This window comes from Hyperoodon ampullatus (genome assembly GCF_949752795.1).
Source record: "Hyperoodon ampullatus genome assembly, chromosome: 16".
Classification (NCBI taxonomy): Eukaryota; Metazoa; Chordata; class Mammalia; order Artiodactyla; family Ziphiidae; genus Hyperoodon; species Hyperoodon ampullatus.
In genome coordinates, this window is record NC_136929.1 from 54,354,872 (window position 1) to 54,374,558 (window position 19,687).

Here is a 19,687-nt window from a genome sequence, read left to right on the forward strand (position 1 = left end):
CTGGCCTTTCCCCTTACGTGCAGGTCCTAAGCAGAGGCCCTGCCCCATGCTTCAACATCACCCCTCTACCCATCTAAGTCCCACCCCACCCTAAACCCCACCCTTACCTAACTTCAACCCCCCCCAAACTCCACTTCCATAGCCAAGGCTTTTTTTTTTTTCCTCTTTTAGATTAGGGTTCTGTTTTACCTTGTTGATTCATTGTTGATTCTTTTATATTTTTATTTTTCCTAATAAATCTTTTACTTTTCCAATTTTATTTAATTCTTTATACTTTGTTATTGTACTCTCCTTTTGGCATGTTTTTCCTCCCGTGTTTTTTTTTTTTTTCTTTTTTCCATTGTGTGTTTTTGTTTGTTTGTTTTGTTTTTTGCGGTACGTGGGCCTCTCACTTTTGTGGCCTCTCCCATTGCAGAGCACAGGTTCCAGACGCACAGGCTCAGCAGCCATGGCTCATGGGCCCAGCCGCTCTGCGGCATGTGGGATCTTCCCGAACCAGGGCACGAACCCATGTCCCCTGCATCAGCAGGCGGACACTCAACCACTGCACCACCAGGGAAGCACTGTTGTGGTTTTATTTTACCTTGTTGCAGTTGTTTCAATTATAGTTTTTTTCATAATATATTTTTTATCTTTCTAATTTTACTTTCTATTTTAATTCTTTGATATTTTACTGCTCCTTTTTTCTTTCTTTCTTCTTTTTTTTTTTTTTTTTTTTTTACCATGCCATGAAGCTTGCAGGATCTTGGTTCCCAGGCTGGAGGTCGTGCCCAAGATCCTGTGGTGGGAGCTCAAAGTCCAAATTGCTGGACTAACAGAGAACCTCAGAAACCAGGGAATATCAACCAGGAGGTCCTCATCTCAGCACCAAGATCCAGCTCTATCCAACTGCCTGCAAACTCCAATGCTGGACGCCTCAGGCCAAACAACCAGAAAGACAGGAATATAGCATCACCCATCAAAAGAAAAAAAAATGAAATGACAAAAACATACGTTACAGAAAAAGAAGCAAGGTAGAAACCTACAAGACCAAATAAATGAAGATGAATAGGCAACCTACCTGAAAAATAATTCAGAGTAATAATAGTAAAGATGATCCAAATTTTGGAAACATAATGGAGAAAATACAAGAAACATCTAACGAAAATCTAGAAGGAATAAAGAGCAAACAGTGATGAACAACACAATAACTGAAATAAAAAATACTCTAGAAGGAATCAATAACAATAACTGAGGCAGAAGAATGGATAAGTGACCTGGAAAATAAAAGGGTGGAAATAAATTCCACGGAGCAAAAAAAGGAATGAAAAGAACTGAGGACAGTCTCAGAGACCTCTGGGACAACATTAAACACACCAACATTCAAATTATAGGGGTCCCAGAAGAAGAAGGCAAAAGAAAGTGTCTGAGATTATAGTTGAAGAGTTATAGTCGAAAACTTCCCTAACATGGAAAAGGAAATAGTCAAGTCCAGGAAGCACAGAAAGTCCCATAAGGATAAACCCAAAGACACACAACCAGACACACATTAATCAAACTATCAAAAATTAAATACAAAGAAAAAATGTTAAAAACAGCAAGGGAAAACCAACAAATAACATACACGGGAATTCCCATAAGGTTAACAGCTGATCTTTCAGCAGAAACTCTGCAAGCCAGAAGGGACTGGCAGGACATATTTAAAGTGATGAAAGGGAAGAACCAACAACCAAGATTACCCTACCCAGCAAGGATCTCATTCAGATTCGAAGGAGATATTAAAACCTTTACACACAAGCAAAAGCTAAGAGAATTCATCACCACCAAACCAGCTTTACAACAAATGCTAAAGGAACTTCTCTAGGCAGGAAATACAAGAGAAGGAAAAGACCTACAAAAACAAACCCAAAGCAATTAAGAAAACGGTAATAGGAACATACATACGGATAATTACCTTAAATGTAAATGGCTTAAAAGCTCCAACCAAAAGACACAGACTGGCTGAATGGATACATAAACAAGACCCATACATATGCTGTCTACCCACTTCAGACCTAGGGACCCATACAGACTGAAAGTGAGGGGATGGAAAAAGATATTCCATTCAAATAGAAATCAAAAAAAAGCTGGAGTAGCAATTCTCATATTGGACAAAATAGACTTTAAAATAAAGACTATTACAAGAGACAAGGAAGGACACTATATAATGATCAAGGGATCAATCCAAGAAGAAGATAGAACAATTGTAAATATTTATGCACCCACCACAGAACCACCTCAATACATATGGCAGATGCTAACAGCCATAGAAAAGGAAATCGATAGTAACACAATCGTAGTAGGGGACTTTAACACCCAACTTTCACCAATGGACAGATCATCCAAAATGAAAATAAATAAGGAAACACAAGCTTTAAATGACACATTAAACAAGATGCACTTAATTGATATTTACAGGACATTCCATCCAAAAACAACAGAATACACTTTCTTCTCGAGCGCTCATGGAACATTCTCCAGGATAGACCATATCTTGGGTCACAAATCAAGCCTTGTTAAATTTAAGAAAATTGAAATCATATCAAATATCTTTTCCGACCACAACTCTATGAGACTAGATATCAATTTCAGGAAAAAAAACTGCAAAAAGTACAAACACATGGAGGCTAAGCAATACACTACTGAATAACCAAGAGATCACTGAAGAAATCAAAGAAGAAATAAAAAATACCTGGAAACAAATGACAATGAAAACACGATGACCCAAACCCTATGGGATGCAGTAAAAGGCGTTCTAAGAGGGTAGCTTATAGCAATACAATCCTACCTCAAGAAACAAGAAACATCTCAAACAACCTAACCTTAAACCTAAAGCAATTAGAGAAAGAACAAAAAAAAAAAAAACCCCAAAGTTAGCAGAAGGAAAGAAATCATAAAGATCAGATCAGAAATAAATGAAAAAGAAATGAAGGAAACGATAGCAAAGATCAATAAAACTAAAAGCGGATACTTTGAGAAGATAAACAAAATTGATAAACCATTAGCCAGATTCATCAAGAAAAAAGGGAGAAGGCTCAAATCAGTAGAATTAGAAATGAAAAAGGAGAAGTAACAACTGACACTGCAGAAATACAAAGGATCATGAGAGATTACTACAAGCAACTCTATGCCAATAAAGTGGACAACCTGGAAGGAATGAACAAATTTTTAGAAAAGCACAGCCTTCCGACACTGAACCAGGAAGAAAAAGAAAATATGAACAGACCAATCACAAGCACTGAAATTGAAACTGTGATTAAAAATCTTCCAACAAACAAAAACCCAGGACCAGATGGCTTCACAGGCGAATTCTATCAAACATTTAGAGAAGAGCTAACACCAATCCTCCTCAAACTCTTGCAAAATATAGCAGAGGGAGGAACACTCCCAAACTCATTCTACGAGGCCAGCATCACCCTGATATAAAAACAGACAAAGATGTCACAAAGAAAGAAAACTACAAGCCAATATCACTGATGAACATAGATGCAACAATCCTCAACAAAATACTAGCAAACAGAATCCAACAGCACATTAAAAGGATCATATACTATGATCAAGTGGGGTTTATCCCAGGAATGCAAGGATTCTTCAATATATGCAAATCAATCAATGTGATACACCATATTAACAAATTGAAAGAGAAAAACCATATGATCATCTCAATAGATGCAGAAAAAGGTTGTGACAAAATGCAACACCGATTTATGATAAAAAAACCCTCCAGAAACTAGGCATAGAGAGGACTTACCTCAACATAATTAAAGCCATATATGACAAAACCCACAGCCAACATCATTTTCAATGGTGAAAAACTGAAACCATTTCCTCTAAGATCAGGAACAAGACAAGGTTTCCCACTCTCACCACTATTATACAACATAGTTTGGGAAGTTTTCGCCACAGCAATCAGAGAAGAAAAAGAAATAAAAGGAATCCAAATAGGAAAAGAAGAAGTAAAACTGTCACTATTTGCAGATGACATGATACTATACATAGAGAATCCTAAAGATGCTACCAGAAGACTACTAGAGCTAATCAATGAATTTGGTAAAGTAGCAGGATACAAAATCAATGCACAGAAATCTCTTGCATTCCTGTACACTAATGATGAAAAATCTGAAAGAGACATTATGGAAACACTCCCATTTACCACTGCAGCAAAAAGAATAAAATACCTAGGAATAAATCTACCTAAGGAGACAAAAGACTTGTATGCAGAAAACTATAAGACACTGATGAAAGAAATTAAAGATGACACAAACAGATGGAGAGATATACTATGTTCTTGGATTGGAAGAATCAACACTGTGAAAATGACTATACTACCCAAAGCAATCTACAAATTCAATGCAATCCCTATCAAACTACCAATGGCATTTTTCACAGAATTAGAACAAAAAACTTCACAATTTGCATGGAAACACTGAAGACCCCGAATAGCCAAAGCAATCTTGAGAAAGAAAAGTGGAGGTGGAGGAATCAGGCTCCCAGACCCCAGACTATACTACAAAGCTACAGTAATCAAGATAGTATAGTTCTAGCACAAAAACAGAAATATAGATCAATGGAACAGGATAGAAAGCCCAGAGATAAACCCACGAACATATGGTCACCTTACATTTGACAAAGGAGGCAAGAGTATACAATGAAGAAAAGACAGCCTCTTCAATAAGTGGCTGGGAAAACTGGACAGCCACATGTAAAAGAATGAAATTAGAACACCACCTAACACCATACAGAAAAATAAACTCAAAATGGACTAAAGACCTAAATGTAAGGCCAGGCACTATAAAATTCTTAGAGGAAAACACAGGCAAAACACTCTATGACATAAATGACAGCAAGATCGTTTTTGACCCCCCTCCTAGAGAAACATAAATAAAAACAAAAATAAACAAATGGGACCTAATGAAACGTCAAAGCTTTTGCACAGCAAAGGAAACCATAAAAAAGACAAAAAGACAATCCTCAGAATGGGAGAAAATATTTGCAAACGAAACAACTGACAGAGGATTAATCTCCAAAATATACAAGCAGCTCATGCAGCTCAATATCAAAAAAACCAAACAACCCAATCCAAAAATGGGCAGAAGACCTAAACAGACATTTCTCCAAAGAAGATATACAGATTGCCAACTCACTCATGAAAAGATGCTCAACATCAATAATCATTAGAGAAATGCAAACCAAAACTACAGTGAGATATCACCTCACACCAGTGAGAATGGCCATCATCAAAAAATCTACAAACTATAAATGCTGGAGAGGGTGTGGAGGAAAGGGAACCCTCTTTCACCTTTGGTGGAAACGTAAATTGATACAGCCACTATGGAGAACAGTATGGAGGTTTCTTAAAAAACTAAAAATAGAACTACCATATGACCCAGCAGTCCCACTACTGGGCATATAACCTGAGAAAACCATAATTCAAAAAGAGTCATGTACCACAATATTCACTGCATCACTATTTACAATAGCCAGGACATGGAAGCAACCTAAGAGTCCATCGAGAGATGAATGGATAAAGAAGTGTGCACACATATATATAATGCAATATTACTCAGCCATAAAAAGAAATGAAATTGTGTTATTTGTAGTGAGGTGGATGGACCTAGAGTCTGTCATACAGAGTGAAGTCAGCAAGGGAAAAACAAATACCATATGCTAACACATATATATGGAATCTAAAAAAAAAAAAAATGGTTCTGATGAACCTAGGGGCAGGACAGGAATAAAGACACAGATGTAGAGAATGGATTTGAGGACATGGGGAGGGGGAAGGGTAAGCTGAGACGAAGTGAGAGAGTGGCATGGACATATATACACTACCAAATGTAAAATAGCTAGTGGGAAGCAGCTGCATAGCACAGGGAGATCAGCTCAGTGCTTTGTGACCACCTAGAGGGGTGGGATAGGGAGGGTGGGAGGGAGACGCAAGAGGGAGGGGATATGGGGATATACGTATGCATACAGCTGATTCACTTTGTTATACAGCAGAAACACACAACACTGTAAAGTAATTATACTCCGATAAAGATATTAGGGAAAAAAAGTAAATTATGTAGCAAGAATATGTGCAAATACAGTAGCAATCACAATAAATGAGAATATATTAAAAGAGACTACGAAATTGGGTAAAAGGAAAATCAGCTATTTTTGTCACTAGAAATCTAATTTAAGCCAAGTGACACACAGGGGTTAAATTTTTAAGTGATGGAAAAAGAAATTGCCACATAAGTTCTAACAAGAAGGATGGCAGAAAAATATATTAGAATCAGACAAAATTAAAAGATCAAAAACATAAAGCCAAAAATCACTAAATGGGAAGAGTAGTATATTACATATTAATAAAAATCTGTACTGAAAGGCAGGCTTCTCATAAGTCTTATTGGTTGGAACTACTTCCCATATCAATGGCTGAACCAATCATAGTTAAGGAGAATAGAATTTCCATGATCAGTTAGACCATTTGCAAATGGATCCCTGGACTCATTTCTTCTGACTTCTCGGAAACACAGGCCATGCTAAGTAGGATGAATACATGAAGGAAAAAAACAGGGTTTTAGGAGAGAATTAGGCAATCGACAATATTTGATACACCACTCTGAAGTTATCACAACACACAATTTTTTCTTGTGTAGCATTAATTACTACCAACTGATTAATCACTATAAAATAAAAGTGCAATGTTTTTATTTGTCTCCTTTTGTCCATCTTCTCCATGAAAAAGTAAAATTCAGGAGAGCAGGGACCTTGTCTATCCTGTTTCTAATTGGAGCTCCAGCATCTTGCAGAAGGTTCAGTGCATAATAGGAGCTCAATACATGTTTGTTGACAGGATGGATGGATGGATGGATGGATGAATACTGGGATGGATTACTCTGAGATAGATCAACCAAAATAATAAAGTTAAAAAAAAAGCCAGAAAAGGAAAGCTTTATATGGTGTTAAATAATGTCAGAGTTACAGGGATAGAGGGATTGCAAAAAGACCACTGAATTGAATGTTCAGAACGGATTTTACCTTTAGAGAGCAGTTTCAGTAAGAACATTTATGAATATAAACCAGAACATAAAGTATTAAGGACAAAGTGGGCAATAAAGGTATGATTACAGTAATATTACCTTTGTCCCCCCCCCCTTTTTTTTTTTTTTTGGTAGAAGCAGAAAAGGTGTTAGCTCTGAGGATAGCAGAATCAAGGAAGGAGTTGGTTGGCTTCTTTATTTAGAATGGCAAGAGTAAGCATGTTTGCTGACAAAAAATGTAGTAGTCAGTGGAGAAGAATACACTGAAGGTATAGGTTGGAAAAGGAAGTGTAAATAAATTTCTAGAAGAGGGAATTGAATCAAATGTAAAATACTGAGAAGTTAAACTTAAGGAAGAACCTACTGTCCCCAGAGACCAGAGTAATGTAAGAATGTGAAAGGCAGGGACATACAGGACAGGATCAATGTGCTGTCACCTCAACCTAGAGAATCTACTCTCCAATTACTCCACAGTAGGTGTTCAATAAATACTTGTTGAATGAATGGAATGAACAGACACATGAATAGATGCAATGATGCAAATGTGTTATTTTCTGTATCTTCCTACTATAAACATGATTCTTTTTTTTGAATTTGATTTATTTTTTTATACAGCAGGTTCTTATTAGTCATCAATTTTATACACATCAGTGTATACATGTCAATCCCAATCGCCCAATTCATCACACCACCACGCCCACCCCCCCGCAGCTTTCCTCACTTGGTGTCCATACGTTTGTTCTCTACATCTGGGTCTCAATTTCTGCCCTGTAAACTGGTTCATCTGTAACATTTTTCTAGGTTCCACATATATGCATTAATATACGATATTTGCTTTTCTCTATCTGACTTACTTCACTCTGTATGACAGTCTCTAGATCCATCCACGTCTCAACAAATGACTCAATTTCGTTCCTTTTTATGGCTGCGTAATATTCCATTGTATATATGTACCACTTCTTCTTTATCCATTCGTCTGTCGATGGACATTTAGGTTGCTTCCATGACCTGGCTGTTGTAAACAGTGCTGCAATGAACATTGGGGTGCATGTGTCTTTTTGAATTATGGTTTTCTCTGGGTATATGCCCAGTAGTAGGATTGCTGGATCATATGGTAATTCTATTTTTACTTTTTTAAGGAAACTCCATACTGTTCTCCATAGTGGCTGTATCAATTTACATGCCCACCAACAGTGCAAGAGGGTTCCCTTTCCTCCACACCCTCTCCAGCATTTGTTGTTTGTAGATTTTCTGATGATGCCCATTCTAACTGCTGTGAGGTGATACCTCATTGTAGTTTTGATTTGCATTTCTCTAATAATTAGCGATGTTGAGAAGTTTTTCATGTGCTTCTCGGCCATCTGTATTTCTTCTTTGGAGAAATGTCTATTTAGGTCTGCCCATTTTTGGATTGGGTTGTTTTTTTTTAATATTGAGCTGCATGAGCTGTTTATATATTTTGGAAATTAATCCTTTGTCCATTGATTTGTTTGCAAATATTTTCTCCCATTCTGAGGATTGTCTTTTCGTCTTGTGTATGGTTTCTTTTGCTGTGCAAAAGCTTTGAAGTTTCATTAGGTCCCATTTGTTTATTTTTGCTTTTATTTCCATTACTCTAGGAGGTGGATCAGAAAAGATCTTGCTGTGATTTATGTCAAAGAGTCTTCTTCTTACGTTTTCCTCTGAGAGTTTTATAGTGTCCAGTCTTACATTTAGGTCTCGAATCCATTTTGAGTTTATTTTTGTGTATGGTGTTAGGGAGTGTTCTAATTTCATTCTTTTACATGTAGCTGTCCAGTTTTCCCAGCACCACTTATTGAAGAGACTGTCTTTTCTCCACTGTATATCCTTGCCTCCTTTGTCATAGATTAGTTGACCACAGGTGCGTGGGTTTATCTCTGGGCTTTCTATCTTGTTCCATTGATCTATATTTCTGTTTTTGTGCCAGTACCATATTGTCTTGATTACTGTAGCTTTGTAGTATAGTCTGATGTCAGGGAGTCTGATTCCTGCAGCTCTACTTTTTTCCCCTCAAGACTGCTTTGGCTATTCGGGGTCTTTTGTGTCTCCATACAAATCTTAACATTTTTTTGTTCTACTTCTGTGAAAAATACCATTTGTAGTTTGATAGGGATTGTATTGAATCTGTAGATTGCTTTGGGTAGTATAGTCATTTTCACAATATTGATTCTTCCAATCCAAGAACATGGTATATCTCTCCATCTGCTGGTATCATCTTTAATTTCTTTCATCAGTGTCTTATAGTTTTCTGCATACAGGTCTTTTGTCTCCCTAGGTAGGTTTATTCAAATGTGTTATTTTCTGTATCTTCCTACCATAAACATGATTCTTCTTGTTTTCTTAAGGTAAACCATTGAAGTGATAAGGAGTAACAGACTCTACCAGCCAGGAAATGCCTCCAGGGGACATTTTCTAACAACAACAGACTGAGCAAAAAGGGAGAGAAGCAAAAACAAGGTAAATATCCTTATGTATTCTACCCTTATTGAAGTCCCTAGTGATGGAATTATCTATACGCTCGTGATTCATTTTACTGAAAGCTTCAGTAAGTAAAGGGAAATAATTTATGTAAAAAAATATGTTTAATCAATAACCAGAAAATATGTATGTATCAATATTTGTCTAACTCCAGAAGAAAAACAAGATTAAGAAATAAAAAACTTAATTTTCACTGCTTAAAGTAACTGCTCAACCTGAAAATTAAATCCCAGATCTGATTTTCTAATCTGTTGAGCATTCTCTTTGTAAAATGTTCTACTTTTAATGGTTTTCACATTCTAAATATATACACCAAACTTTATAAAACACTATTTAAAATTCACTAAAAGTTATTTTAAAGTAAATCGTATCTACACTGATTTCACAACACCTTCCTTGGTATCTAAGTACCTCAGGACCTAGGAATAAGTTAAAAGATCACAGAAACACTTCATGTGATTTAAGAGACATTACTGAAAATACAACATGAGTGTATACCAAATTTCGTTTCCACATGCTAATTACTAGAATCTTACTGTAACATTGCTTCTTTAATTGTGGATTTCAATATGAGGCCTTTGTCAGAAGAAAAAAGTTTGTTAAACACCAAGGGATAAAAATGTTTCATGGTTTCTTTATTGCTTATATAGTAGCTTAATAACTAAATTGGCAACTTACATTATTTCTTTCAACAATTTAATTACTATGTACTATGCACAAAACAGCTCAGCAACACAGTCATTTATATCGTATGCTGGATGAAATTATGAAAGAGTAAGAAGTTGACCACTTTTGGGAGGAGGGTAGCACTCAAAAGGGTCAAATTACAGCAACAACAATTAGTACATATTTCATAATATGATTTCCACACACAATTGCTATAATAAGTTACCTTGTGCAACAAAGACATAAGGGAAAAAAAACAAATTAAATGAAATCGAGGAACTCAGAATGGGAGTTAGAATTCAGTTAATTGTATAATTAAAGAAACAGATTTAAGAGATAATTCTGGAAGAGGGCTTCCCTGGTGCCACAGTGGTTAAGAATCCACCTGCCAATGCAGGGGACACGGGTTCAAGCCCTGGCCTGGGACAATCCCACATGCCATGGAGCAGCTAAGCTCGTGCGCCACAACTACTGAGCCTGGGCTCTGGAGCCCACGAGCCACAACTACTGAGCCCATGTGCAACAACTACTGAAGCCCGCGCACCTAAAGCCTGTGCTCCACAACAAGAGAATGCACCACAATGAGAAGCCCGCGCATTGCAACGAAGAGTAGCCCCTGCTCACCACAACTAGAGAAAGCCCGTGCACAGCAACAAAGACCCAACACAGCCAAAAATAAAAAAATTAATTTATTTTTTTGAAAAAAGATATTCTGGAAGAAATGACAGGCTATCACCACAAACACAGCAAGAAAAAAGTTGGAAAATAAAAATGATGGGGAATATAATGGTCTTCAACTAGCTGAATAATTTATTTTGCTTTTTTAAAGGACCTGGAATGAAGTAGCCCCTTGGAGCTGACTCCCATCTTCCTCATCACTCCCAGCCCTTGTTGAGGAGCCTCTGGCACCACTGAGCCTACATATCAAAGGCAGGTATGACCATTAAGTCACAACACTGTTTTTAGTTACATGCCAGAAATTTCATATTCTAATAAGGATTACCCTTTAAGTACTTTTATTAGGAGGTTCTGTATTCATTTCACTGACTTCTGTTGCTCGCTTTATTTGGAATTTTATGTTTTGTTTGGAATGCCTCACATATTTGTATATGTGTAGAGTATCCTTACTTTTCATTCTATGTATATTTTTAGATGAACATTTAAGCCAGTTTCATGATTTTGTATGCCTGCTTTGTTTGTTATGCATTATAGTAGTCTCTGGACACTATCTGCAATATCATGTATCTTTGGTTTAAAAAAATGGCATGGCATTGGTTATGTTTTGTAGATCACAAGTTCCCAAATGTTCTATCATCTTCTCCATGAGATGCTGGCACCAACTACAGCAGACACACTGTAGCCCCATGAGGCTAAGTATCATGAGAGTTTTGACCAGAAGGAGCCACCACACTACCATACTCTTAAAACACATTCACATCTCACCATTTTTAACACCTGTGGGGGTTTTTTTTGGGGGATTTTCATGTATGTAAGAATTTCTGTTCCAAAACCCTTCAAAATTATCTAGTACCCCAAGCAAATAATTAGCAGTGGCTAATTGGGTCTTTGAATACCTTCTGGCGGTGTTCGTCCTTCATCTTTTGCAATTTTTTAGTTTCTTCCCTTTTAGAATCCATATAAGCCTGTCTTCTGGCCTACAATGGTATAGGAAAAAAATATCATGGGAAAAAAGCATCACAACAATGTACCGGTCTGCCTAGCATGGGTCTAGTTCTAACAAGTTAACCTCATACTAAGCATATAGTAAGCTCTCCATATACATTTGCTTACTGAGTGATTTATGCATATGTCTGCAGACGCCCCTTGGGATACACAAAAAGAAGGTGAGTATAAGCACAATCATCCAGCACATTTTAAAGGGTGATCTAAATGTTTCATTAAGCTTTAAAAATATCCCCTCAGAGATAATCAACATAGTTTATTCTTTCTAATGAGAAGGATTTGAATCAGAGGAAAGTTAAATATATTTTTCACGAATATTCCAACTCGCTGATAAATATCAGAGGCAAGCAATGGTGACACTGACTACAGAAGCACTGACATGTCTACTGCTCATTAATGCTATCCTATTAAACAGCGTGTCAGCTGATCGATACCATGTAATCCCAGAGATGCCTTTCTCTCTAGGTCTTTGCGTCCCTAATCTGTACCTGAAGTTCACTTCTGTTCCTGAGAGGGAAAGCAAAGCCTGTCCAGGAGCACAGGAGCCATCATTTCTGGCTGAATTAGGACCTCAAGGGGGAACCTCAGAAGAGCCAGCACACACGGTAAGATGTCCTTCAGTCCCAGTGACCCTCCACGTCAGGGTTCCTCCCATGGGCGCAGAGACCATGTGTGCTGGAATTTATGAGATTTCAAGTATCCTATCTGTTCATGTCACTTTCTCTCCCTCACATTGATTTGTAGCCCACCCTCTGTAAGGCAGAGAGGCCAGCCTGATAAGCTAATGCGTAGGAAATCCATTGTTCTCATAAAACTACCAGCAGCATCATGGCAGCAGGTGACATATTTCAGGCCTAGTTCTTTGGACTAATTAATAATCCATAAAGTTTATGTAGCCTGATCCCCCCTTTTCTCTTACCGTAATTTTTCTCAAGCACTTCTTAATTCATTCCCCCATTCTGTCACTATAAAACCTATATTCCATCAAATAATAAGAAGCACTTGCCAGAAAGCGAGAGAGGCTCTCAGAATTGTATCAGCTATAGCACTACCAATTAGAAAGGTGGAGCTCCAGATGTGTTCAGAAAGCCCACATATATCCAAACCCTGCTACATAAGACAAGCACACATATCCTAGGACTTCGTTGTCTCCATATCCTGAAAACAAGGGGACTGTGATAAGATATAAAGGAGGGGGAGTCATTTTCCAATGACTCCTTCTTTTTATATTAGAGAAGGCTAGTTTTTATCACAAATATTCCATACAAGATCTGAAATGGGGGAAGGGGGCCAGGGGCACATCTTATATTCAAGGGACTAAAAGGAGGAGTAAGATAGTTAAAGCAGATATGATGACTTTATTGAGGAACCTATTTGTATACCTTTCTTTTAAACTTAACCACTTTGCTGTTCTTTTATCAAAATATGGGTCCTAGTTTTTGAGTCAGAAAAGAAAATGGTTAGACACATAAAGTGTCAATGAAAAGGCCACAGAAACTAGGAAGTCACATGGCATCTCAACTACAAGAGTTCAAAGTTACTTGCAGTCCTAATGCTTGCTGTGATCCCTGGGCAGGACAGGAAGTTTCTGTTCAAAAATAGGGGGAAAAAAACTTTTGATCACTATTTTTCTTAGTTCTAAGTCCCAGAAATTTCTATGTCATATTCACATTATTTTTCTATCATAAAATATTGATTTAACATATTAATAATAAATTTTTTGTTATTCAAATAAAATATAAACTTTTAGTCATCCTCCCCCACAAGCTATGCTTATAATATATTCATTCAATAAGCAATATTTCAGCCTCCTATGCACAAGCACTGTGGTCAGACATGACCCCAGACCTCAAGTGCTTATAGCCTAGTGTGGAAGCCAGACAAAAAGATTAATGAGACTAATGATTACAGGTATTGTGACATCATGAGAGGTATTGTGACAAAGGATGCTAAAAAGAAGGACATTTAATTAAACTGGATCAAGGACACCTTCTCAAACTGGGTGACACTAGGTTGTGTCTTAAAGAGTAGGAATCAGACTAAGCGGGGTGGGGCACTGTGTGAATAAATGAAAAATGGCATTGTATTAGTTGGCTCAAGCTGCCATAACAAATTACCACAGACTGGGTGGCTTAAACAACACATATTCATTGCCTCACATGGAAGTTAGAAGTCCAAAATCAAGGTGTCTGCAAGGTTGGTTCCTTCTGAGGGCTGTGAGGGAAGGAGCTAGGCCTCTCTCCTTGCTTACAGATGACCGTCTTCTCCCCGTGTCTCTTCACATCAACGTCCCTCTACACATGTCTGCTCCTATGTCCAAATTTCCCATTTTTATAAGGATACCTTTCCTATTGGATTAGATCTCATTTTAACTTGACCTCTGTAAAGACCCAATCTACAAATAAGATCACATTCTGAAGCACGGGAGGTTAGGTCTTCGACATATAAATTTTGAGGGGACACAATTCAATCCATGACAAGCACTAAGTTCCCATTTCAAGATGGTGAAGTGAATATGTTTCTGCTCCATTCTCCTCTCAGAAATTACCCTAAACAGAGGAGGAAATGAAACAAACACAAACCCTGCTTCAAAACCCAAGAGAAATCTGTATTCCCAGACAAAAATCTATGAAGACAAAGTAGATGAAGAAATGGTAAGTGGCTAGGAGAGGAAAGAGCAAACCTAAAGACTTGCTGGGTGGGGAGAGAGGACTCACAAGAAGCCAGCGTTTTCCACAGAACAATGTGAGGGCCCCAGAAATTGACGCACCAGCTACTGGGGAAGACAGTCGGATGAAAGGGTGGTGCCTATGTCTGCTTCCACCCTGAAAATTCAGGTGCTAATTCTCCCAGCCTTGAGAGGAAATCAAAAGTGTATCCTCTGGATCAACTAAACCAGACAGGCCTAGTCCAGAAGGCAGCTGTGGTCATATCCCAGGGCAAGAATGAAAGGATTGTGTAAGCTCCTACATACTAAGCGGTGAGCCTCTGGGCCCCCTTCTTTGAAGTTTTCTACTGCTCCCTGTACTGTTTCCTCTAAGATATAGAGGGTGATTTTATCCATGAAACAAGAACAGGTTGTTATTTTTTAAAAGCAGCAAAGAAAAGAGGAGCTCTTAGAAATTAAAAATATCTTCTCTTTCCCCACAAAAAGACAAACCAGTAAAATATTTAGAAGATAAAGTCAATAAAATGTGTGAGATAACAAAAAAGTATGTATATTTTTATACACATTTTGTATATAGTATCATATATGTGTGTGTGTGTGTGTGTGTGTGTGTGTATATATATATATACATATATCTGCCCCAAGTTCCTAGCATAGAAGTCCTAAAACCTTTGTAATTTCCTAAATGGTAAGAGCTTTAGGAGCATCTCTTGTTCTAATATTTCATCTCTGACCCCATCCCTGACTCAGGGCTCCTTAAAATCCTCATAATTTCCTAAGTGGTTAAAGCATAATGAGCATCTTTTTTTTTTTGCGGTACGCGGGCCTCTCACTGCTGTGGCCTCCCCCATTGCAGAGCACAGGCTCCAGACGCACAGGCTCAGTGGCCATGGCTCACGGGCCCAGCCGCTCCGTGGCATGTGGGATCCTCCCGGACTGGGGCACGAACCCGTGTCCCCTGCATCGGCAGGCAGACTCTCAACCACTGTGCCACCAGGGAAGCCCATAATGAGCGTCTTTTGTTCTACTGAGGCAACTCCATGTGGGTTCCTGGATGACTCCTGCACGGGGGCTGGTCACCAGAAAGACCGAGCCATGATTAGAAGTATGTAATTTTCAGTCTCAAACCCCCATCCTCCAGAGAGGAAAAAGGAGCTGGAAATGGAATTAATAATTGATCATGCCTACATGAGGAAGCCTCCATAAAAGTCCCAGAGGCATGGGGGTTCAGGGTACTGTCAGGTAGGTGAACATATCCATATACCAGCAGGGTGACCACACCCCAACTCCATAGGGACAGAAGCTCCTGCACTCGGGACCTTCCCTGACCTCACCCTATGTATCTCTTCATCTGGCTGTTCATCTGTATCCATCCTTTAATAAACTGGTAAACATAAGTAAGTATATAGTAGTATGAGTTCTGTGAGTGGCTCTAGTAAATTAAGTAAACCCCAGGTGCAGGTTGTGGGAACTTGTGATTTGTGGCCAAGTTGGACAGAAGTTGTAGGTACCCTGGGGACCTACCACTTGTGACTGGCAACTGAAGTGGGGAGCAGTCTTGTGGGACTGAGTCCTTACCCTGTGGAATCTGACGCTATCGGCAGGCAGAGAGTGTCAGAACTGAGTTGAATGGTAGGACACCCAGCTGGTGTTGTAGGACTGCTTGGTGGGGAAAACACCACACACACCTGGCCTCAGAAGTGGTGTGTGTGTGTCAGTGGGGCAGGAGTAAAGGAGACACTCAGGAGAGAAAGGACTGGGCTTTTTTCTAGCTCAATATGCCAGGAAGTAAGGGGAAAGAAGTAGTCAAAGGTAAATTAGAGAAAAAATTTTTACAAAAAAGAAGATAAATCAAGGAAGCCTAAGATTTGAATAATAAGAATTCCATAAGAGAAAATGAAGGGAAAGAAATCAAAGAAATAACACAAGAAAATCATCTAAAACTAGAGATAAGTTTCCAGACTTAAAATGAATAAAAATGACCCTCCCACTAAGGCACAATATGAAATTACAGAATATCAGAAAAAAGGAGGTATTAAATTATTTCCAGGAGAAGCACAGAAAAGACCTCATATAAGAACTGAAATGCAGATGGCCTTGGATTTCTCAGGAACAAATAACTCAAAGTTAGAACAGCAATGCCTTCAAAACGCTAAAGGAAAATTATTTGCAGTTTGGAATACTTAACAGAAAATTGCAAGCTAAGTGTGAGGGCTGAATAAAGACAGTTTCAGACATGCAAGGGCTTGAACATACATCTTCTCTTGGCAAGCTACTAAATAATATGCTCCACCAAAAAAAAGAAAGAAATTAAAAAAATAGGGAACCAGAAATCAGGGAACCCAACACAGAAAAGCAACAAAAGCAACTCCCCAGATGATGTTACAGCAGTGATTCTCATCCTTGGCTGCAGAGTAGAATTACCTGGGTAGCTTTAAAAGCCTAAAGCCCAGGCCACAATACAGCAGGAGCTCAGGGGTTCTGACCCAAGCATCAGGGAACTTCAAAGCCCCCAAGGTGATTCCAATGTGCAGATGAGGTTGGGAGTCATTCCGTGAAAGGACAGTCCCAGAACCACAGCTGTGTAGGAGGCTTAAAGAACAACCAGCACAGGTTAAGTCAGGAGGGAGGAGGAAGAGAGGAGGGACATTTCCGGAAGGGAAAGAAACCCAAAATTGACAAGTTATCTGGCAGGCACAAAGTGGAAAATTGTGTGGAAATTTTCATCAAGAGGCACTTTGTAGAACAGTCACAAAAGCTAAAGGAAGGCCATCAAATGTTCAAAGGAAGGGGCTTCCCTGGTGGCGCAGTGGTTGGGAGTCCGCCTGCGGATGCGGGGGACGCGGGTTCGTGCCCCGGTCTGGGAGGATCCCGCGTGCCGCGGAGCGGCTGGGCCCGTGAGCCATGGCCGCTGGGCCTGCGCGTCCGGAGCCTGTGCTCCGCAACGGGAGAGGCCGCAGCAGCGGGAGGCCCGCATACCGCAAAAAAAAAAAAAAAAAAAAAAAAAAAAAAAAAAAAAAAAATGTTCAAAGGAAACTAAGAAAATGCAAAAATAAAATGAAATTTTTTCAAAGTTTTGAAAGGAAAAAAATGTAGAGTATAACTGGCTTGGCAGTGAGAAAATATTTTCAGAGTCATAATAAAAGAAAGCCTGAAATACTGAATGATTATATTGGGAGAATGGGGGAAATAAATTAATAAGATCTAACATTGATTAGTCAAGAGATAGCAATATACACATTAACAGATATTCAGAGCCAAATAACAAAAGACACAGCTAAGGGAATGTGGCGGGATGAATAATGGCCCCCCAAAGATGTCCACGTCCTAATCCCTGGAAGTTGTCCATGTTATACTTTATATGGCAAAAGGGACTTTGCAGAAATTGCGGATCTGGAGACCGGGATATGGGCCTATGTTATACTTTATATGGCAAAAGGGACTTTGCAGAAATTGAGGATCTGGAGGCCGGGATAGGGGCCTGTGTGATCCAGGTGGAACCAATATAATCACAATGGTCATTATAAGAGGAAGGCGAGAAGGTCAAAGTGTGGAGAGAAGGTGAGGTGAGGATGAAAAGTCAAGATTAAAGTGATCCACGTGCCAAGGAGCCAAAGCATGGTGGCAGCCAAGAGACGCTGGAAGAGGCAAGGAACTGATTTCCCCTCGAGCCTCCAGAAGGAACCAGCCCTACTGACACCCTGACTTCAGTCCCTTCATCCTCATGTCTGACTTCTGACCTCCAGAACTACGAGAGAATACATTTGTGTTGTTTTAAGCCACTAAATGGGCAAAAAATCATTACAGCAGCAATGGAAAAGTAATACAAGGAGTTTAAAGAATTGAAATGGAGGTAGGATTGAAGGGATGCAAGGGACGTGTGCCTTTCAGTGTTGACTTTTTAAAGGTCACGTGACACATGGGTAAAAAATTAAAGCAAACTGCACTGAGTGTTCAGAGTAGTGGAAGTGAGAGGATATGGCCAGACAGGCGGGAATTAGAGAGCAGTGCTCCTCGAACATTAAGGTGCACACAAATCACCTGTGGACCGTGTTAAAATGCAGGCTGATTCAGGTCTGGAGCTCCCAGGTGATGCTTATACTGCTGGTCCCTGGAGCACACTTGGAGCAGCAGAGACCTAGACCACAGGACCGCAGAGAGGTGAATTGTGGGAGGCAGGGGAGAATGGAGGCACAGGAGGACAGAGGGCAGAGAGGGCTTTGTGCTTAAGCTAAGGCACTTTGACGTGATCCCTGAAGATACAGGGAGCCACTGGGCAGTGGAACAACAGGATGAGGTTTTTTAAAAATTACTAGTCCCTGTAGAAGAGGCAGGGGGAAGCAAACCAGAGACGGGTTGTACATTAATTGTACAACTGGAAACATTCAGTGATCAGGACTGGGGAGGGTATGATGATGCTAGTACTTCTGCTTCCACACCCACCCCCAGTACAGAGAACTATATCCATCCATGTGTGAGTGGACACTGTAAGTTCTTCTTGTCTGAAGTTCTCTTGTGTGACACCCACAGGAATTTTCTTCTTGTCTTTTTCACTGACATCGTCATATGGCATTTATTAAATTTCCATCTGCCATGGCAGCCCCACATTTAAGTAAGTGTAAGAAGAACAATTTTCTCAGGAAAGTTGCCTTATATAGTAAAATTTAAATTGTGTTTAAAAACACTTGAGACAGTGTGGCTCCTCACGCCCCACCTAGATGGAGACCATGCAGTGCTCACCTTCTGTGCACTGACCACAGTTAAGGCAAACTGCAGGTGTCTCCTTTTAACCTCACAGAAGTGTCATGTACATATTTGATTTTCCTAAAGCATTAAAAAATGGTTCTGCAGTGCATTCTCTGAGGACTTCTATGCATATGGATTAGACAGTATGAGAAGAATACAATGTGGGTAAAAAGTCAGTTAAATATATTGAACACCCACAAATTATTAATAGTTTGGTGTCATAACGGGAGCAGCTATTGAATGCTGTTGGTAAGGAGCCAGTACTGCTCCATATTTCCTATTAATAGCTCTGAGGATCTTATGACTAAGGCACTAATCAATCCACAGAAAATGCAGCTCTGGGAGAGATTACTAATGCCTTGGAAGACACTATTAAAAT

At 39.2% G+C, this 19,687-nt stretch overlaps 1 protein-coding gene across 1 annotated transcript in view; it reads right to left on the reverse strand.

The window, feature by feature from the left end:
* EPSTI1 (epithelial stromal interaction 1) overlaps positions 1-19,687 on the reverse strand; it is a gene marked incomplete at both ends in the record, with an annotated part of 96,458 nt that overhangs the window by 20,628 nt on the left and 56,143 nt on the right. The window contains one exon of the mRNA XM_079721863.1: positions 11,786-11,866. Within this exon, the coding sequence (XP_079577989.1) occupies positions 11,786-11,866 (81 nt within the window). The remainder of the gene's footprint in view (positions 1-11,785; positions 11,867-19,687) is intronic.